Consider the following 22,863-nt stretch of genomic DNA (forward strand, 5'->3'; position numbering starts at 1 on the left):
CACACTACCCGGTACAGAGTAGTACAGTGGAGTGGCAGTTGGAGGAAGGAGATTTTCTCCCTGGACAACAACTAGTACCCTGTGGGCAACTGTTGCTTCATTGGGAGTAACTAATGCACAGTTAGCCCAATGAAACAAACTGAAGTATTCCCACTGCTTGGATCTGCTACCTTGGTGTGGATGATCAGCCTTCCACAGGCGTTTTGGATTTCAGCACTGCCAGTTGATGCAAGGGAACAGCCAATGGAGCAGCCATCTGAATATGTCATTATTTGACTAACTAGAATTGGGTAATCTGTTTTAGCAAACTTTAGCAACCTAATTTTGCAATATTTTTGCTCTGTGTGGCTACAAGCTTCATTTACAGCTGTTGGCCTGCAATTCTGTTTTGAAGTGTGAAATGTGTCAGACTGGAATGTCAATTACAAGTGAGGCACATTATGCAGTAAAGTGTTTGTAAAAATAGATGTATTATGTAAAATATATTCAATAAAATAATAATGTTTTTTCTAGTTTCACATAATTTTGCTGTTGAATACTTGAGCTCTATGTATGTTCAAAATGCTCATCCCTAACACTAACAAAATAGGCTGTTAGGCTGCACGCTTGTATTTGAAATATCTTGGGAGTTGTGTTTGGGGATTATAGTTACGTTATGACACTCATGTTCAGTTCTCGGATGTAAGTGGACTGCATTTATATGATTTAAGTACTTATGTTTCCAGTACCATTGGTAGTCTGGTATAATTTGAATTTGATTAGTAGGACTGCATGTTGAATGACGTCAAGTTAAATAAATGGATTAAAGGTACAATAGGTAAGATTTTTGTGTTAAGATTGTTACCATTGTTAGTCCCTTCCTAACATTGAAAAATGCTCCCTGACATGTTGACTCACCCTCTGCCTGTGTTTATAGGTTTTAAAATCTATAGTTGACAGGCCAACACTCTGTACCAAAACATTGTACAACTGGACAATAATTCAAGCTCATTAGTTCTAATTGCCACAGCCAACTATAACAACAACGAGACCTGTGTGTTGTGTGCGTAGCAACAAATCCTGGGTTGTGTTTAGCTAGACCTAGGATATATTTGTCTAAAACGTTCATTTAGATTTGCATCGTTTGTGGTAGACTTATCATGTCTTAGTAAGATGGTCAAATAACTTACTTGCTCATTGCTTGGTTAGCTAAAGTTAAAACTTCAAAAAGACAAAATTATGAATAGTATTGTGTCGTACAACAAAGTGAGCATTTCATAAATTCAGCATCAAGTCACCTGAACATTTTCTTACTTGAGCGCTACAAAAGACGGCAGGCTCTGTCGCTGTTTGTCACTTTCAGCTTTCCTTTGCGTTGTGGTTTGAGGGTGTTTGTTGATGCAGTTCATCTCTTGATGGTTAGGAGTCTGAAATTACCTATTGTACCTTTAAATAGATTGTATTTGTATACTTTATCAAGAGATTTGTTTTTGTGTGAAAAAGTCATTTTACTTGGCAGGGCTAGTAGGCTGGCAGATATCTGCTGGCACCAATTAGCCTAATATGCCTCCAATCAGGGTGGGGGCATGAAACTATTTGTGGTGTATCAGATTTTTGTGAGGGTGTTCTGTTTTGTGGTATTTTATGTTTCCCTTGTTCCCTTGTTTTTTCTTTGTAGGTGTTTTTGAAATGCGTCACCCTCGATCGGAGGGACTTTGTTGAGTTCCTTGCTTGCATGTTACTGTTCCTTTTACTAATTGCACACTTCCTGCTCCTCTGCTCAAAAGTGGACTGATATCCTACAGTATGTAGTCTACAGTGCACCCTGCCCCTGGAGGTGTCTTGGCTTAAATTAGCTGTGGGAACAATGCTGTACAGCCAACGTGTTAAATCTATCACTAAGATCACTTGCACAGAGCAACATTTAATTTCCTCTCTCAGGAAAATATTATGCAGTTGACCGCTAATCAGCAATAAAACATTTTTTTAAAAACTGGCAGCAGTTCCCAAAGCTATTTGTCAGTAAGTAGATATGCATGTTAGATATTGGCAACCTGTGTTTTACATGCAATTTTCTCTCTTTTCTGTTACAACGCTTCCCCCAGCAAGGACAAGTTTGGAAGGTTTGCACAGCTTTTCACCTTCCCCAAATTTCAACCCTCCCCCCCCCCTTCCCCTCCTGCTCTTTGACCAGTCTCATGCTCCATGACCTTCCTGTATTTAACTCACAACACTGCAGCAGAGTCCTAGGAAAAGATCTTTGGAGCGGGAAAAAAATGACCTCATCTGAGATTTTTCTGTCTACTCCAAGAATGCTATCAATGGACAGCTGCTGCTTATTGGCGCTTATTGCTGAGCATTGAAAAATTTAGGAGGTCTTCCGCATTTGTTTTTGTTTTTTCCTTTCATGGTAGCACGTGTTCTATTGTGTGATGCAGGACTAGATATTGGGTAATCGCATGCCATTCGCCTTGTATTTCAAGAAGATGAAATAAGTGACAGTCGGAATTTTTCTGTTTTGATGTACAGTGAACAGTGCCAGATTGGTTTTCAATTTCAAATTCTTTAGTCAGTTGACAATGTTGAGAAGGAGGGGAGAAAATTCACACTTTCTTACTCTTATTACTCTATGTTAAGAATAAAGTACACTGAGGTTTAATCAAATACAAGACTAAATGAGCCGACATAATTTATTAGCGCTGGGTGGAATATGGTGGACTTGTATTATGGAAAGAGATGCTTTTCAATTTGCAGTTCCAAGTTGTCAAGTGCTATTATGCAAAATGAAAGCAATTGCTGCATGGCAGACATCCAGTATGTCACCATGTTCTGTTTTTTTACATCGGCCTTGATCACATGAAGACTCTGTCTTGGCCATCTTTGGCAAATATGTATCAAGGTTATGCATTTGAATTGTAAGGTGTTGTCTGCAGTTTCTTTTGTACCCTACCTCGTATAATACAATGTGATTAATAGTTGTCGTGTGAACTTTTCTGATTACTATTATTATCATTCTTGTTAGGTACAGCATTTGCATGCAAGGCATCCTGTGAACCATGTGACCATACACCGCCCTACCTCAAATGCACATCTGCTTACTTTCCAGCTCCTAAAATCTGTCAGACATTGACCATGTAATGAGTGCCATCACAATAAACACCTTTTCTTCTTGTAGGATTGAGTCTGTTCAAGCCCTGCTGTGTGGCACTAACTGCTTTGAAATTTCCCATAGAGTACCTTCTCCGTAGGGGACCCTCGCTCTTTCTTTCTCTCACTCCATCTCTGTCCTTTCTCTATCTTTATCTGTCCCTTTTGCTGCCTCTACCCATCTTTCTCATCTGTGTTTCTGTCTTTCTCTCTCTTACTGCCTCTATCCATCTTTCTCTCCCCTCCTCTGCCTCTCTGTCATTACATTTTCCAGCTGTGAGCAAACCCCTGCACACACTACCTCCTCATTCAATCACCTGTTCAATAAAAATGTTTTTCACCTCTGGCTGGGAATTGTATACTGTTTTTATAATTAATTTTTTTTTTAAGCCTTTTGTCTAACTGTTGTGTTTTATCGGTTTTCTGTTTGTTCTCTTCCATTTCTGTTGTAGGCATGTGGGGACCCAAAAGCAAAGCCATCCTACCTTATAGACAAAAACCTGGAATCGGCAGTAAAGTTTATTGTCCGAAAATTCCCAGCTGTGGAAACACGAAATAACAACGTAAGTGCTGCTATTTAAATAATACTGTGGTTTAAATTTTTTTAATTGCATGCTAGCACAAAATAAAGGCCTACACTGGCTGGGCCTGAAAATCAACAACGAAATTGATTCCTACTTTGGGAAAGCCAGAATATGGTTAGGTGCCCTCTAATGAGTGCCCTCTGGGTCTGTTACTCTGTGGCAAAGGGCTTTGATTTCAGAGCTCAGACAAAGATGACTAATGCCATTCCAGGACACACCCTGACATGTAAGACCAGCCCTGTTGCATTTGCAGTATTCTCTAGAGAAGGAGGACAGGGAGAAGCTTGTTCTTATGTTTTTCAAAGCTTTGGCCACATGGATACTCTGAAGGCAGATTGAAACAGGAAATGTGAATGTTCGGGAACCTTTCCTGTTCTCTCGTGGCCAAGGTTAACCGTAACTGCAACAGAGAATTTTGTCAACCCCTCTGTTGGGGTTTTTTTTTTCCTTTTGTTTTTGGGTCTACCTTATGACAGCACAAGTAAACAAAATAATGTTTATCACTTAAGTTGCCTCCATTATTAAGTGCCACCTAACATTAATGCTAATGTAAATGTCAGTGCAAAAGGGATTCTGGATAAATTGTTGGTTGTATTTGGTCCTGTGACATATTACCTATTACCTATGAAATATGACCTCGCTAGGACAAGGCTTTTAATTGAATTAGTGTTACTGCCACTTAGCAAAAGCTAAGTTTGCTGATTATAATCACCTGATCATTCTTTTTTTATTATAAACGCTTTGAGTTTTGCTATGTTTCTGTGGTTTTTGGTGTCCTTCTTGGCAGTAACTTTGTCTTGACTTTGAATTGGGGAGACATTAGGGGCACAAAATGTGGCCAAAATTATGCAAGGGGTATGGAGCATTTGAAAAATATGTAAAATACTAGAATCTGTCATTATATACAAAATTGAATTATTTATAGAAATGAATAACATCATGGACAGGAAACATTTTTCACAGGGGAAGGTCATGCCTGACAAATGTTTTGGCATTCTGACTCAAAACTGTTTTAAAAATAGTTTTGAACAGCTTCAGGTGCTCTTCCGAACATCGTTAATGGTTTTTGGTCAAACTGGGACAGACAATAAGCAACCGTAATCATAATCTACATTCCTCAGGAGTTTAAAACGTGGAAGTTATATTTGTTTGTACATGAAGTCAGCATGACTAGAATTAAGCCGGTAGTAGCTTCAGTAGTAAATATGCCTGGATGAATTTATTCAACCAACTGTTTGCAAATGACATATTTAATACTACTACATTTCTTACAAATGTTAGTGTGAAATAATTGTTTTTCAATTTGAACACTGAACATTGGAAACGATAACTTGCATATGAAGTGCCAGGCTAGGCATTTACCCGTTCCCTCGTCTCACTTGCAACTGATACAGCTTCGACAAGTTGAAGCTCCTCAGCCATAAATTCGGGTTGAAACATGTAACCCTCGGCATCACTTAAAAAATGATTGTCATCATTGCTGCTATAAATTCTTTAACTAACATTTAGAGCCAGAGAGTATCTGTAGAGTAAGGTCCAACCTAGAGGCTAAAGTAGTCTGCGCTTAAACCCGCTTATGCGCTCTGCGCCGTTTTTACAATTACAAATAGTTTACACAAAGCCGGTCAGGAGGTTTTACTGGGCCAACTGACACTGGAGTCTCAAACGCTCTAAAGAAGGCTGTGACATCTGCCTTTAAGTTTTGTTCATATTATACAGTACATACAATTATTTCAAATCAAGCATCTTGTTAATCCAAATCTGATGTCCTTTTTTATATGGTAATGATTATGGTCCAAAATGATGTGAAAAATGAAACCAAAAGTCCCCCCCAGCTTTTCCCAGTGCCGCAGCACCTAAGCCCTCCAAAAAGCCAAGGATAACCATGTTGTCATTGGCACAACTCTGGTCGTCATGTTGACAGAAACCATTAACAGACTCCAAAGCCAATCAAATGCCTAGAATCAAGACTAGATACTGAGAGCTTTCTTATTCATGCTCTAAGGAAGTGAATACATGCACCAGCCTAAAAAGAAACAGCTGAGAAGCCAACTGCCCAATTACTTTTAGTCTCCTAAAATGGCTGGACTATGTACAAAAGGGATGCAGTTCCCACAAGGATCACCCGATATGGATATTGCCCATATATACATATATACTGTATATATGGACTGCAATGTATATACAGTGCAATCCAAAAGTGTTTTGACAGTGACAAATTTTTGTGTTGTTTTCGCTCTGTACTCCAGCAAACAAACAATTGAAATAAAACAATCACAATCTGGTTAAAATGCAGTACTTTTAGCATTAATTTGAGGGTTTTTATATACTTATTAGGAATTCTAGCCGTTGTTATACATAGGGACCAAAAGTTATTGGATAATTGGCTGCTCAAATGAGCCTGTTCATGCATAAACAAGCTAGCAAAAGGTCCAGAGTTGATTCTAGGAGGGACATTAGCATTTCGTGTCTCTCAACACAAGTACCAAGGAAGTGTCAATGCCAGTAAACCCGGCCAGCTTTAGGCTGAAATATCAACCCGAGACATAGCCAAATGGTTGGCATGTATATAGCGCCTTTATCCAAAGCGCTGTACATTTGATGCTTCTCATTCACCCATTCACACAAACACACTTGTGAGCCACCAACCAGCTCGTCAGGAGCAATTGTGGGTTAGGTGTCTTGCTCAGAGACACTTCGACACACCCAGGGCAGGCCCTCTGACTGAGCCATTGTCGCCCCTAAGTACGTGTGCCAAAATCAACTGTTTGGTACATTGTTAAGAAGCAAGAATGCACTGGTGAGCTCCTCAATAGCAAATGACCTGGTAGACCATGGAAGACCAGTGTAGTTCAATGGTGAAAGAAATCACTTTGTAACTGTTCATCAGATCAAGAATACTCTCCAGGATGTAGGCGTGGATGTGTCAAAGTCAACCATCAAGAGAAGACTATGTCAGCATAACCCTTGTGGGGGTTTAAAGCTTTTTTTAAAAGGATGCAAGCCTCAAGAAAATAATTGGTAGTTACAGTTTGCAAAAAACATACATTAAAAGTTCTGGAACAAAGTGTTATGGACAGATGAGACAAAGATGAACCCCTGTATCAGATTGATGGAAAGAGCAAAGTGTGGAGGCTAAAATGAACTGCCCAAGAACCAAAGCCCCCCCCCCCATCTGAGAAACATGGTGTTTGGGGGATTAGGCTTATAGTTTGGGCATGTATGGTTGCCGCAGATGCTGGCTCATCACTGATCACTGCTGACGGCAGCAGCAGTATGAATGCCGAAGTATACAGAAATCTTGTCTGCTCAGATCGAAGCAAATCAAAGCATCAAAACTAATTGGACATCACTTCATCATGCAGTTTGACAATGATCCTAAACATACAGCCAATTTTTATTAGGGTCCAAAAGGTGAATGTCCTTGACTGGCCGAGTCAATCCCCTGATCTCAATCCAATTGAGCATGCATTTCACTTGCTGACATCCAGATTGAAGACAAATGGCCCTGGAAACCAGCAGGAGCTGAAGAGGCCTACAGTACAGGCCTGGCTGAGCATGTCTATTGGTTGTAGAATTCAGGCAGTCATTGATTGCAAAGGATTTGAAACAGATTTTAACGTCTGAAATATTGGTATGGGTAGGCTATGGTTCTTTACTCCCTATCCTTATATGGATAGACACTTGAAAATGGCATACCCAAAATAATATGGTTACTGTTCTGTACCCTTTTGACGACAGGTATAATTCTGGTCTCTTCTGAAAGGTTTTGGTGTTTGCATTTTTGCATTTTACTTTCTAATCTAAGTCTAGGCAGTTTTCCAAAAAGGACATTTGGAGACTCTAAAAAGACACATAGAAACTAAATGATATTATGGGTCTTATGAGGTGTAAAATACTGAATTTTGCTTACTGAACTATACAACACTTTATATCCTGAAAAAAAAATTTTTTTACACAAAGTTTCAACCTCCTCCTTGCAGCTCTCCTCAGACAGCGACAGGTCGAGAAGGTCATAAAAAATACAATAATCGCAATAATACCATCTTGTATACTAATATATTTATTGAGTTCCATTAATTAAAATTTTTGACAAATACCCAAACCCCATCAACAAGTCAAACACATTCCACAATTTTGCATGCTATTTATTGTTCAAAAGCCGGCTGGCTCCTTATTTATAAGCATACTGAATAATAATAAAATACTTTGAGAATGTATTTAGATACTCCGAAATATTAAATTGAGTCATGTCACTTAAAATGCCCTCTGTTGGAGTCAACGGTGTTTTCACCATCTTCCTCAGAAATATTCACTCAGAGGAGAAATTTCTTGTCCATTTAGACATATAATACATGTTTTGTTGTTAAACGTCAACCTTTTTTGGCATGAGATCTCAAGAATGGTTTTTGCCAAAGCGCAACAGTCTCAGCGTGTGTATTGAAGATGCTGTGGTTTTGTTTCACAGGTAAAAAAAATGCTGTGTTTCATGCAATCCTATACACCTATAAAACTAAACCCTGGCAACGTAATGTCATTAGCTAAGATGCTTTTTAGTCATCACTTCAATAACATGTCCATAGTCGGCTCTTTAATGAGCTGAAGTTGGGGGATGGGGGAACGTATTTTATCACTGGTCAGAGAGGCTCATACTAGGGCTCATCGTGTTCTATAAAACGTTGATAATGACATTACTATGTATAAGGACTTTTGTAGACGTATACGACGACAAAACGGGCAAGAACGATAACTCCTGAGAAATGAAAAAAAATTCAAAAATGGACATTCTATCAAGGTTTCTCCACATTAGCAGATTTGTGGAATGAGAAGCTATAATGCATTTGGTCTGCTGGACCCTTGTCGTGAAAAGGACACTGACATTACATTACCATTTCTTGTAGTATGTGGATTTCCTAAATGCAGAGAAGGTCAGGTCCCCCCCACACTTGGTTTATCACCCACATAAGGAACTGTTGCCACTTAAGCAATGTCATTTTAAAATACGTTATACAGATAATTCCACCCAGAAAAATGGAATGAATGCAAAAAAAAATCTCATCGGCCCAGTCCTGTAGCCTTCTCCTTCTTGGTGGAGACGAGTCATTTCATTCTGAAATCATTGGACAACTGTTTGGAGGAACCCATGGTTGTTGACACCAGACAGAACAGAACAGTTGGATACTTTAGAAGGCGTGGTTACTTCAGAATAAAAAGTTCAACCCTGGAATTATACTCACCTGACTCATTGAAGCTCTAACGAGCAAATCACCTGGTAATCACCTTCTTAAAAAGTAACAAAGAATAATCCAAAAGGGTTGAGAATAAAAAGCAATCTAGCTTTAAAATTTGCAGAAAGATCTCATGTGCCCATGTTTTTGCACTGCACTGTCGGCTATTTTCTCCTCTTGTAGGAGCCAAGAGATAATTTCCCAAAGTGGCATAGAATATTTAGCCATGTACTTTTGCATAACAAGTCTGTTATACTTCATTATTCTTATGGGTGGTTGTAGAACAAGTGTAATGCTTTAATAACAATAGAGAGTGCTGATATGGAGAGGGAGAGAACATTATTTTGCCAATTAAATCAGGGGATGATCACAGGATTGAAAGCCAGGTTGGGAATTTAGTCAGTTCACTTTGCCTCATGGGATTTTTAATGACCACAATGAGTCAGTACCGCGGTTTAACGTCTCATCCGAAAGACAGCATCTCCTACTGCACTCCTACAGTGTCCCCATCACTGCGCTTGGCAATTTGGGGTAATTCGGCCAGAGGGAAGACTGCCCCCACTGGCCCACCAAGACCATTTCCAGCAGCAACTTAGTTTTCCCAGGAAGTCTCCCAACCAAGTATTAACCAAGCCCACCCCTCCTTAGCTTCAGCCATTTGGCAGGAGCCAGGGTGCATGACGGAATGGCTCCTCGCCATCTCCTCTATTATCAGTCCAATACAAATGTAGTTATGGTTCCAGGGGTTTTCTATACTCAGAGACCAAATTGGTATCCCAAATCTCATTAAAATGTGTGGCAATGCACTCCAAAAGTGTTGAATTGACCCGGTAGAATTGCTCCTGTTTGCAACTACTCATTTTTAGATGTATCAATTATCTCCTTCCTGAATGTTAATGTAAATGAATGTTCTTTGGATATTTGACAGTTACTACAGGTTGATCTAATTACAGGATTGTTAACAGTGCATATGATCAGTGTCTAAAGTGCAGAGTAATGAAGTAAATGAGCCAAAATACTGATACATTGTAATACTGTTTTATTTATTGCACTTATACATTTTTTGGTCATACATGCATTCTCGTATTTGCAGTGTGGCTTATCTATCTTTCTGTCCAGTGTATTTCTGCTGCTCTGAGTAATTTATGATTGCACTGCTTGTCTGTGAAATGTGTTGTTCAGATGCATTGTTTTTAACATTCTCTTTTTTGCTGTATTTAAGTTTAAAGGCGTTTAACTGCTTCTTGGAATGATGTACAGCTGCATCGTGTTTAACTTTGTCCATGTATCTCTTATTGTGTTGTTTTATGCTTTTTTTTGTGCATTTTATTTTGCATGCTTAACTTGGCTTTTTCTGGATTATGCTTTTGGTAAGTTTTGGACTTCCCAATGTCCTTTTTTTTGCTTTGTTTAGCTTCAGTTCTTATTTATTTAGCTGAACATTTTGAGTTCTCACCTATATGTAGCTTATATTATCTCGATTGACTGTGCAAAGGAATCTAAGAATTTTTCTTTGTATCGAAGAAAAATAACATACAACTAAAATTGGAATTTGGAAGTTGATTCAAATTCTGTCCAAGTTTAAAAAGAGCGGGAAACCTTTTCACATATCTGCATATTCTTGGATTCCTTGGTCTTTTGCTGCATGTTAACATGGCTCTCTGGTGGTAAAAAAACATTTGATAACAATTCATCTCCCCCCCCCCCCTTAATTATAGGAATGTTGTGAATTTCAGTGAAAAATAGCACAGCAAGAAATGCCATTTTTAATTTGTTTTGTATCATTTCATGTTTGATACAACAGCACATAAAGTAGGGTCCAAAAGTCTGAGACCACATTGAAACTCGGGGTGGTGGGGGGGGTCATGTAATCCTGGAAATAAATAAAAGGATTTTGAAACAATTAAAATAAATTGAAGTTACTTCAAAGCTTTGCAAGAACTACTCCAAGAACAAAGAAGAGCAAAGCGTGCTGGACAATCTACAATCACCTAACCTCAACCCCACTGAACATTTATGGGGGCACTTGAAGACTGACAAAAACCAAGCATTCAGTAACATCACAACATGCTCTTTGGAACATTGTCAAATAATTCTGGGATAACATGAATCATCAAAAATTTGATCATGCCAGCATTGCCATTAAAGAAAGGTGGACATACTAAATACTATGAAATTCTGCAATTAATGTAATTATTTCAGAAATTCAACTTTTTACTCAAATTATTATGCTGATAATATAATTAGTAATGAAGAAGTTTGTATAAAATTATAATAGAATGCAAAATGGAAGCATTTTCACTACCGGTCTCAGACTTATACACTGTAAATTCTAAATTTTTTAATTTTTTTCCCATTTTGATTAAGAATAATGTGCTATTTTTCTTTGAATAAGTTCAATGAATATTGTTTTGGTTTAATAATCAGTAAGGTTACATCAGAACACCTTCAATACAAAAATGGGTTTGGTTTTGGCTCTTGATTATTTCAAAATTTGGAGACTGAAATATGTGACGTCACACAAGAAACTGCACCCACATGCTTTAAAAAAATGGTATTGTCATATTTTAATGAATTCATTTTCAGAAACTATTTTTACATTTTTGGTGGGAAAGAGTTCTGATATAACATAAAAATTAGATTTAGTCTTCTAAAAGCTGTATTAACATAGATCTACAAGTTTCATTCGTGTGTTTGGGGCTATATGGTGGTTTTACCTGACATAAATTACTAACTTTTACTTCAGAGCAAATTTGCACTCTCAAGATGATGACTGCTAAATGAAGTGGATCTTTATTTCATGTTGTAGCCTTTTAAACAATGTCTTTGAGAGTAATAATTTAACCATCTACTGCAAATATTTTAGCTAAAATCATTTTATTTGTAGGATCAGTTTTTTTCATCCACTATGCATTAAAGATATGGCTTTCATTTCTTTCATTTCGATATGTACGTGCAGACAACCTGTACCTGAAGCTAGCATATCTGCAACTCTCAGCAATTGCTATTTGTCAGTGGTTAAAAAAGCAAAAGCAAGGACATTTCTGTTCAACCATTGAACCACTGCATAGGCTGGGAGCTGCAGAGTGGAATTCATAATTTGCAGTATAAATAAATATAACAGTTTTCTCACAGAATGCGATGTCCTTTCAGTATCTGGCAGTGCACATTTGTTCTGTAGTTGGTGAAGGTGCTAAAATATGTACTATATATTTTACATATACACTGATTTGTTTTAATCAAAACTCAATGCAGGGTTCCTCTACTGATCACATGCTCTTCTATATGGAAAAAGCTTGTCATAATTATGAAGTCAGGTAGCACAAACTGGAAACAATTTGACATTGGGATATTGCTTTATTTAGCACACAATTAAAACTCTACATTTATAGTCTGCTGCGGTTATGCGGTCCTTATTAAATCCTTACTCCATTTGATGGAAGACATTTGCCTGTTATTCCTTAAATCCACTTTCATCAAGGGGCAGGCCTACATGCATCCCAGGATCCATAGTGAATATCACTGAGGGAGCAGTTTACTGCGTCAGTAGACCTAGCAATCAGTTCAGACACCATGCTATCATAAATTAAGATTGTTCTCCCTTTGTTCATTCTGTAAATTCAGCTGCTGAGAAAATGCTATTATCTCAAATTTGTTTGACAGGTGGAAAAGCATTGATTGAACCCTGCTGAAAAGTTTTGAGATTAATTTATTGCCACGTAACATTTTTGTATCTAACCCTAAGTGTGTTGGTCTTTCTACAGCAACAGCTTGCACAACTACAAAAAGAAAAATCTGAAATTCTAAAGAATCTAGCACTATATTACTTCACGTTTGTTGATGTAATGGAATTTAAGGTGAGTGCAGTTTTCTCATTGTGCATCATTTATTAAAAATGTAGGTATGTATCTGGAAAGATCATGTACAGCATGCAAAATATTATTATTATTATTTTTTACTAATTAAAAATTCTCTGCTTGGGTTATAAGGTTAAATCATACGGGTGGATTGATCATGATTTTGAATTTAGTTCTGAGGCTTGGTGCCCTCCTGTCCTGGTCATTTTTTTAGTTTGGTTAATTCAAGAAATTAAGTTCCGTCCATCCAAAAAATCCATAGAATGTTATTAGTAGTTTTCAGTTGAATAGAATTTCAGTTCTGTTTTAAGAATTGACTGATTTGAAATGGGATTAACCTTTCTTTTTCTGCTTATTTCATTAAGGATAACGTTTGTGAGCTTCTCAACACTATTGACGTTTGCCAAGTTTTCTTTGACATTGTAAGTTCTTTAAAAACATTTTAAATTAACACATCAATACCGTTGTTGAATTTAAGTATTTCTTTGTATTTAATTTGATTTTATTCCCTCCCTCTCTTGATAGACAGTAAATTTCGACCTAACCCGGAACTACCTTGATTTAGTCGTAACCTACACTACACTAATGATGCTGCTGTCACGGATTGAAGAGCGGAAAGCTATTATAGGACTATATAACTACGCCCATGAAATGACACATGGCTCAAGGTACCTCTTACATTACTCTGCATTACATTATTAATCACTGACTGTATTAAATAATAGACTAACCTATAGGTAACAATGGTTTTTGCTCAGTAGAATGTATACTGTGTTTCTGAACAACTGCACACTGCGTTTATCGTACTCGTCACTTCAGTTAGTGTCTGTTTTATTGACTTAATCCAGTGTTTCCCAACTCCAGTCTTCGGGACCCACTTGCCAGAAGGTTTTTGTTGTAACCAGTAGCTCACACACCTGATTTAACTAATCAAGGGCATTTTTGTGGTTTGATTGGTTCAATCATTAAATCAAGTGTGTGAGTTACTGGTTACAACAAAAACCTTCTGGCATGTGGGTCCCGAGGACTGGAGTTGGGAAACACTGACTTAATCCGACACGTCGAAAAGCTCATGTTATTGTCTACATGGAAGACACACTGGTGCATGTGAGAGGACGTACTGGTTCTGATGTCTCTCCCCCCCACAGTGACAGAGAATACCCCAGGCTCGGGCAGATGATCGTGGATTACGAGAACCCCCTGAAAAAGATGATGGACGAATTTGTTCCCCATGGAAAGGTGAATCTCAATCCCACTTTTCCCGCTCTAAACAGTCCTGTCAAGAAGCGCCTCATTTTAATATTTTTTGTCTCTCCTCCTACGCGCAGTCGCTGTCAGACGCCCTCATCTCCCTCCAGATGGTGTACCCTCGGCGGAACCTGTCGGCGGACCAGTGGAGGAACGCTCAGCTCCTGAGCCTGATCAGCGCGCCCAGCACTATGCTGAATCCAGCCCAGTCAGACACGGTGAGAGTCCCGCTCGCTCCGAGCCTGTAAAACCTCATCTCTGAACATGCCATGACTACTGACACGCATTCCAGTTCGTCTATCTGGAATGAACACTTGGCCTGCTGTATGATTGATGTGGCGACCCTTTGAACTCTTTGTTTCAGATGCCCTGCGAATACCTGTCCCTGGACACTATGGAAAAATGGATAGTATGTAAGTGGAGGATTTAGACTGTCATGTATTTTTGTTATGTTGTGTTGACAGGCTCATCCTGCCCAGTAATTGACTCCTCACAAGTTTGACATGCATATTGCCTGCTTAGGATCCCGGTGGAGTGTACAGGCGGTACACAAGCAATACCACAGTAATAGTACTACAGAATGGTTCAAGAATCTATGACACAGCAGCAGTATGCCTCATTTCTTGTTTATATGGATTTGAATGTTTTCCTTTTGTGACTGAGGCCACATATCATTGCGCAGTTGGGTTCATCCTGTGCCACGCGGTTCTGAACAGCGACCCGGCCGCCCTCAGCCTGTGGAAACTGGCCCTCCAGAGCAGTTCCTGCCTGTGTCTCTTCCGAGATGAGGTCTTCCACCTGCACAAGGCCTGCGAGGACCTGTTTGTCAACCTCCGAGGGTGAGGCTCTCCCCGCAGAGGCAACAAAACATCCCCCAATATGGCACGTTGATAAAACATTCTGTTCCAGACGGCAACAAAAACACCTTCTTGTAAACCTTTTCTTAAAACTGATGGGCAGAAAAGCATCATCGGTTGCTTTTGTCTAGCATAGTTTGACTATCAGCCTGTCAGATGGTACGGAAACTTGAATGCTGACTCTTTGCTCCAATGCGTGTTTAATCTATTAGACTGTATAACTCAATATCATTTTCACCCTGTCTTGTCCTGTGTTGTTGATAGCTCTCGCAATAATTTGTTTATGGTATGTGGGCGAGTTTGTACAGTTTATTTTGTTTTCTCCTCCTGTAAATTTCTCACCCTAATTCGACCCTAATTATGCAGAAGCAGCTGATGTGGGATATCTCTTATGTTGCAGCTACAACAAGCGCATTAACGACATCAGAGAATGCAAAGAAGCCGCTCTATCACAAGCGTGAGTGTCCTGACTCCCAGCAGCACTGCATTGTATGTGTGCTTGTCTCGCCTGCCCCCAGTGCAGGAATGCCTCATCGTGCGTTTGTTTTTTAAAGGGGCTCCATGCACAGAGAGCGCCGTAAGTTCCTTCGATCGGCGTTGAAAGAGTTGGCCACAGTTCTTGCTGACCAGCCTGGACTACTTGGGCCAAAGGTACTGTACCTGCCCTTCAAACTGTTTCTTTTACGTAAATCAGTTGGTCAATATATTTTCACTGTCTACTTCAATTTGTCACATTACGTATTCTGTTCAATTTTACGCTAGTCGAACAGTAGCCACATTTACCACGCAGAATATTTCTTAATTGCGAAAACATTTGTTTTGACGTCGCCCACAGACCAATTGCTGCTTCTACTTCCCAACATGTTTTTTGATTTCCCCGACTGGGCTGAAACTCGCTGGCGTTACTTAGCCTGTGACTGAACCTGTGCAGAAAATAAATGTATTTAATTCCTATAAGATAGTTGTGTTATAAGATAAGTGTTATAAGATAAGTGTTTACATGCCATATATTTTTCTGTTAAACGGATGATCAAATGTTTTATACCACCCCTTTTATACCAAAAAATATGTCAATAGGATAGGTTGTGTGATAGTTATTTTTATTTTTATTCCGATTGGACTGTTAATCATGGAATTAATGGCTCCATGTAAATGTGGCTAGTTGACCCATTATTTTATTTCCCCTTCTTCCTCATTTCCGTAGATGGCAACATGTAGATTTAACAGTTGTGAGCATCATAGAAAAAGGTCCATTGTGTGACATTTTAGTCTCAGTAAGATGAGGAAGTTGCAGAGAAAAAAAAAAAAGATGGAAATATTTCCTTGAAAAAAATATCTGTGCACACCAAACAGATTTTCAGTGGTCTTGTAACAATGTTTCAACACAAAAATCTTACCTATTGTACCTTTAAAGACCAACCATAAGCCCTATATGTGGGTTTTCTCAACATCGCCGAAAAAGTCACTGTCCGTTGCGATCAGGACTGAGGATCGTCTTCTCTCTGCAGGCCCTGTTTGTGTTCATGGCCCTGTCCTTTGCTCGGGACGAGATCATCTGGCTCCTGAGGCATGCCGACAACATCCAGAAAAAGAGCACCGACGACTTCATCGACAAGTAAGAGCGGCCTCAGCGAATTCCCGGCCTGTTTGAAGTGTGTTTTTGAATTAATTTCAGAACATCAAAAGATGAAAATCGTTTGAAAGTCATTGGTGCCTTGCATGGCAGCCGGTTGCCATTGTAAAGCGCTTTGGATGAATTCGGTCCATTTACCATGAAAAGCGCCTCCACCCCACCACCCACCCTTGCACCAGCATTGGATCTACCTTGTCATTTCAAAATTAAAAACTGTGGTTGCTTTAACCCATTATGGACTAATGCGCCCTATAGAAAACCCATAGAAAAGGCGAGGAATCGCAATGCATTTCAACGTGTCTTGAAAAGCAGTCATATGATCAAATACAATGCTGGTGTCGCATCCGTCTGTTAAGGGAGATGTGAAGGGCAAGAAAGTCATACCCAGAGACACTAGCACTTTTCAGGGGGCAGCATTCCTCACCTCTAAAGGTGTCGGTCAGAACGTGCTGCAACTGTTTCATGGTATTGTGTGGTTTTGTGCGCCGTTGGTAATGCCTGTGGTTGAAATACCCGGCAGCCACCTAATTCCCCCTGAAAAGGAGGGCTGCCACCACACGTGCAGGTATTTCCCCAAAAATGAGCGGGTGGGTGACAGAGGGTTGTGGCTCAGATCCTGTGAGAGTTGTGGCATTCCCCAGGCACATTGCAGAGCTCATCTTCTACATGGAGGAGCTGAGGGCCCACGTGCGCAAGTACGGCCCAGTCATGCAGCGCTACTACGTGCAGTACCTGTCTGGGTTCGATGCGGTGGTGCTGAACGAGCTTGTGCAGGTGAGGCCTTGCTTGACGGGCGGTGTCCCATGAATCTGCTCTTTTATTCATGGCTTTTTTCATATGGTCAGAACGTTGGGTAGTAGCGCAACCGGATAAAAGGACCATGCCTCAACCAGAAATCTGCAGGTTTTCTCTTTCTCCACTAGAGGGTGGCCATGTTATATTGTAAATTCTCCAGGATGAAGTCTTTTGCTCTAGAGCAGGAGTGCACATCTCCGGTCTTCGAGGGCCGGTCTGCGTGCTGGTTTTTGTTCCAACCAATTGCCTTGTTTTTAATTTGCTTGACAGCACTATAAATTACCCTGGTTCAAGCCTGTACTTTAGCACTGTAAAAACATTAGAATACACTTGCAGCTGTAGCCGGTAATCATACACATGTCAAATAAGATATGATTGAGTCAATTAAATAATTAAGACAAGAATTTGGCACAAAATCCTGAAACAGATTTGTTGTGTACCCTCCTGCTCTAGAACTGTGGTTTCAAACTGCAGTGTGTATGCTGGTTTTCTCACAGCCTCAACTCTAGATTATATAATTTACTTGATTAGGGCTGTATGTTTGCACCTAATGTATATAAAGAGAACTGCTATTTGTGTCTAAATTACACATTTTGCTTATATTCTGTGCTTTAATGCAAATACGTATGTTTGAATGAGTAATTGGCATCAATTAAGGTGGCATTAATGGGTCAGAATGACAACCTGCATACCATGGCCCTCCGTGGCAATGAGTTTGAGCCTGGCTCTGGTGTTCAATCATGTTACGCTTCACTATCTGTTTCAGAACCTGTCCGTCTGTCCGGAGGACGAGTCCATCATCATGTCCTCATTCGTCAACACCATGACCTCTCTCAGTGTAAAACAAGGTAATCTAGGTAACACTGCCTGAGAGTGCTTTTTGTCGCTTTTGTTTTGTTGGAAACTTGGGGCGGAAAGGAAAGGTATTTTAAAATTTTTCTCATCTTGATCTTTGTCCATCTGAATGCAAATTCAATTGTAGCCTAAATGAGACCAAAAACATTTACAAACCACCTCTTTCTGTGCCAACCTTCCATTTTAGACCTGAATGACATGTGCAGAGATTAAAGGCAAATTCAATTGTAGCTTAAAGCTCAAAAACCCTGCTTGTAAGTTAAATGATATCTTAGAATTCCTACTTTTACTGTTTATTTTCTTTTAGAAGGTCAGGCTATAGTTCAGAAACACCCCTCCCCACCACCACCACCATTTTCCCATGGACTCAAACCACAGTCCGGTGCCAGCTCTATGTCTTGCTCTGGTTGTCCTGGGGTGAGCAGAGAAGGTGATAATAATCTGAGAACGGTGTGTCTGCTTGGCTGTTACAGTGGAGGACGGGGACGTGTTTGATTTCAGAGGCATGCGGCTGGACTGGTTTAGATTACAGGTAAGCTAACGGCGAAATGAGTCATGGTTCTGTTCCAGGGGAACCTCCAGGTAAACTGGGTGGCGGGTCAGGTGGCCCTACGTGCCTCATCAGGCATAGTTAGTGCTTGCCATCGCTAATGAGACAGGGGTGTTTAGGATATTGCCCTTCTCAGTTTTACTGAGCAACCGGCCCAAACTGAGTGTGTCAGCTACTAGTCATGCTATGGAAGGGCCCACTATATCACTGACAACTGAATGAAAGAGACCACACAAACCACAGATTCTGACAGACCAGGTCTTTCTGTGCCGACCTTCCATTTTAAACCCGAATGAGATGAGCCGAGATTAAAGGCATTTTTGTTTAAAATACCACTTTTGAAGCCCCCACCTGCCACCTCTACTGAAATGGGCTGATATACTGTATGTAGTTCTTTACTATGAGAGTGATTAAGAAATTTTCAGGCTTTTAATCCAGGCCAAGATTAATTAGGATTTATCTGGCGGTGAACAGTATCCTTTTCTAGACTGTTCAGTCCTTGAGACTCTTGGGTTGTTAGCAGTGGCCCATTTCTGCTGCCAGGATGGGGATGGTTTTTCCTGACCCATTCACGGCTATACTCCTGCTGAACATGTTTGAACTCGACTCTGGGTGAGGTCCGGACACGGTCGCTCAGGCAGGTGTGTGGCTTTGCTTGAGTGAACAACTGTTTTCTCTGGGCTGGGTTTTTGAGACATTTTAATAAATACTTCATAGCATTACACCAACAAAACTCTACTGAAAAATTTGATTTCTTGGATCTTTGTTTGCCTGGGCTCAGAGCTAATAGGGGAGGCATCAAGAAAGATGGCAGCTGAACAGATTACATATCTGTGCTTGCATGCCTGTACGTGCTCATGCATGTGTGTGTATGCAAGTGCCTTAAAAGGCAACATTGGTTTCTTTGGTGTGTGAAGATGAACACGGCTTTGCAAAGTGAAAATATGGGACCTGTAAGGAAACTTATTTGTAACCAAGTGCCTGTATAATCTTATATTACATAACCATACAGCAGTGTTTCTCAACTCCTGTCCTCGGCTCCAGTTTTTGTTGTAACCAGGAACTCACACTCCTGATTTAACCTAATCATGGGCATTTTTGGTGGTTTGTTTGGTGGTTTCAGTCATTAAATCAGATGTTTCAGTTCCTGGTTTCTGTCAGGTGGGTCCCGAGGACTGGAGTTGAGAAACACTGACCTACAGTATATGAAAATCATTTGGTCTTATCTTTCCTGTGCAAGTGGAGACTGTGCAAACAATTTACAATGAAACTGAAATAATGGAGTTTGCCAATCCGATGTGTCAGCAGAGGTCTGTCCTTAGTTGAGACTTTGTACGGTAATTGAATAACTTGTTGTACAGGCTTATTTTTGCCTCAGATGTTTAATTTCATATTTTATGAAATTACCCCTCAGGGTTTCTATTTTAGATGCTTTTTGATCGTTCAGGGCAAGTGTTACCATCTTTCCAGTGCAGGCTTTTAATTGGTGGAAGAAAAACACACAGGTCCCATTAAAATCCTTCCTTTTGCCACAGTTTGCTTGCTCTGACATAACAGTATACAAAAATGTTGATGAGACCAGCATTATGCGTATAGTCAAAAGGGTTCAAGAATAGTAACCATTTTATTTTGGGTATGTCATTTTCAAGCTTGTGTTAAGAAAAGGCACTTAATACTTAAGGGGTTAATAAAACAGCAGTTAATTTAGATTATTTGGACATCAAAGCCAACATCTTTAACTGTTAGAAACCCTGAAAATCCGGTTTCACACAATGTCTCGCTTTGATCTTATGCACTGTACTTGGAAGGCCTTGTAAGGAAACAGTGTTCAGTTGGCTGCGGTCAGTTGGCCGTTTTCATCAACTGTATTAAGTGAACATGAATGATTAATCAAGAATCCTCCTCAAATGTTGAAATGTTAAAGCAACAAACCACATTTCTCCTGGGTCAATTTTCATATTGGTTTCTGGTTTCTTTTTTAGTACTTTTTTGTCCATTACAAAAATCTGATTATTACAACAACTTCAACCTTTAAACAATAAAAGGGCGAATTGGAGCTCCTGAGTGGGATATGTTGCGTGCTGATTTGAACTGCCAGTGTGCTTGTGCTTCTCTGAGCAGGCCTACACCAGCGTGTCCAAGGCCTCCCTGGGAATTGCGGACCACAGAGAGCTGGGGAAGATGATGAACACTATAATTTTTCACACTAAAATGGTTGACTCCCTGGTGGAAATGCTGGTGGAAACCTCGGATCTTTCCATATTCTGGTGAGAAACCAACTGTCTCCCTGGAGCCACACAAAAAGATTATCATATCTAAATGGTAAAAGTTCATAGTACATTGTAGGTGGGCATTTAATTTTAAATTTTTAATATTTAATTGTTTTTACCTTTATATTCCTATTTTTTGTTTTCTCCTATTTTGGAATGTCCAACTGTATTCAGAAGTCCAAAGTTTCTTCACACTCAAACTCAAAAGCAGGACCTAGCATCGATTAGTAGATCGATTAGACTCCTCAGTTCAGTGTTTTTTTCAGGGTTTTTTTTCATTTTGCACAAAGATATAATTTGCTGCCAATGTCAGCAATGCTGGCAACTTATCGACCCATCCTTTCCTTCTGTCCCCATACCAGGTCCGGACAGGACAGGCAATTTAGGGAGTTCAAGTATGAATATAGCAGATGAAAAGTCATATTTTGCCAGGTCTCACCCTGTCTCTGCTCTGATAGCTTTTACAGTCGAGCATTCGAGAAGATGTTCCAGCAGTGCCTGGAACTACCGTCCCAATCACGCTACTCCATCTCCTTCCCCCTGCTCTGCACACACTTCATGAGCTGCACCCATGAGCTATGTCCAGAGGAGGTGAGCAAACGTCACTACCATCTCCAGTTTCATTTCCTTCCTTCTCAACAATAGGTTTCCCTCCAAGTACAGTAATGTTCTTCATGTGGGACAGTGTTCCACCTCTTTCTCCCCTGAGTGACACAACGGTGACGGCACAGGAAATGTTCCTGCTTGGAAACTGGAGACGGCACAAGGGAACACCATGTAACCAGTCGAGACCCAGTGCTGTGTTGCCTGAACTGGGCCCTATTCCAAAAACCAAGCACTAAAAAGCATGATTTATTAAATGTAATTTAACCGTAGACAATGGCAGCTACTACCATTCTTGTCATGGTTTTGAAGACCGGAGGCACAAGCTGTGCACAGTGGATTCTTATTCTCCCAGCTGAAATATGCCTGTCTCATTCCCATTCATTCATGTCTATGTTTGTCCTTCTGAAATACCATACTCTCCATTGTCATTGCAGTCCTGCAAATAACATGCTCACCTTCCTAATTGGTTACCTACCATTACTAAAATGTGGTACACTTGTATAGGTTAGCAAGTGGTCAAAGGATCTTTTACAGAAAAAAAGTGATCTGAAAGCACTTAGGAGAATTAAAGTGATTTATTGAGCCATAGAAGGCTTGGATTTCCCTTTTTCAAACACGAAAGCCCCTCTCTCAGCATGTCTCTGAAACATTTCTCTTCCTCTGTCCACTTTGCACAACTTTAGACAGCTGCAAACTTTATTTATTTTGGAAAGGCTCTAAAAGTTTCCAGGAATATTTTCATCTAGCTTAGAAAACTTCTTACAGTGGTTTGTAGTAAGAGAAAAAGATTGTGCAGATGCAGCAAAGGTCACGCTTCCTCCTGGTTGAAAGGATTAAAATTCCTTTATTCATCCCAGGTTTGCATTGATTCACTCAAGGGCCTCCTGTAGATGGAGCGATAGCATAGTCGCTTGGAACTGTAACCATTACATTGGCTTATTTACCAAATGCTAACCGGAGCAAAAGCTATCGATCAAATTCCTTAGGACAAACCATCTTATCCGTTTGAAGGGTTTGTTAACCTTTTCTTCAAACACCTGCTAATATTCTCTCCCACGTTTATATTGAAAGACGTTGCGGCTTGCAGATTTCTCTACTCTTATTTATTTCGTGCCTTAAATCTCTGCAGCGACACCACATCGGTGACCGCAGCCTCTCCCTGTGCAACATGTTCCTGGACGAAATGGCCAAGCAGGCACGCAACCTCATCACAGACATCTGCACCGAGCAGTGCACTCTGAGCGACCAGGTGAG

General features: G+C 40.0%; 1 protein-coding gene across 4 annotated transcripts in view; it reads left to right on the forward strand.

The window, feature by feature from the left end:
* LOC133123932 (nck-associated protein 1) overlaps positions 1-22,863 on the forward strand; it is a 48,649-nt gene that overhangs the window by 14,407 nt on the left and 11,379 nt on the right. Inside the window, exons 2-19 of one of the 4 annotated variants that reach the window (XM_061234659.1) lie at positions 2,085-2,102; positions 3,579-3,689; positions 12,703-12,795; positions 13,161-13,217; positions 13,321-13,463; positions 13,944-14,034; positions 14,124-14,261; positions 14,408-14,456; positions 14,726-14,882; positions 15,301-15,357; positions 15,455-15,551; positions 16,409-16,515; positions 17,175-17,307; positions 18,095-18,176; positions 18,657-18,715; positions 20,855-21,000; positions 21,462-21,594; positions 22,739-22,858. In XM_061234659.1, coding sequence (XP_061090643.1) covers positions 2,085-2,102; positions 3,579-3,689; positions 12,703-12,795; positions 13,161-13,217; positions 13,321-13,463; positions 13,944-14,034; positions 14,124-14,261; positions 14,408-14,456; positions 14,726-14,882; positions 15,301-15,357; positions 15,455-15,551; positions 16,409-16,515; positions 17,175-17,307; positions 18,095-18,176; positions 18,657-18,715; positions 20,855-21,000; positions 21,462-21,594; positions 22,739-22,858 — 1,791 coding nt within the window. The remainder of the gene's footprint in view (positions 1-2,084; positions 2,103-3,578; positions 3,690-12,702; positions 12,796-13,160; positions 13,218-13,320; positions 13,464-13,943; positions 14,035-14,123; positions 14,262-14,407; positions 14,457-14,725; positions 14,883-15,300; positions 15,358-15,454; positions 15,552-16,408; positions 16,516-17,174; positions 17,308-18,094; positions 18,177-18,656; positions 18,716-20,854; positions 21,001-21,461; positions 21,595-22,738; positions 22,859-22,863) is intronic. The other 3 variants (XM_061234660.1, XM_061234661.1, XM_061234663.1) reach the window with 3 other exon arrangements.

The sequence above is a fragment of the Conger conger genome, chromosome 3 (genome assembly GCF_963514075.1).
Source record: "Conger conger chromosome 3, fConCon1.1, whole genome shotgun sequence".
Lineage (NCBI taxonomy): Eukaryota > Metazoa > Chordata > Actinopteri > Anguilliformes > Congridae > Conger > Conger conger.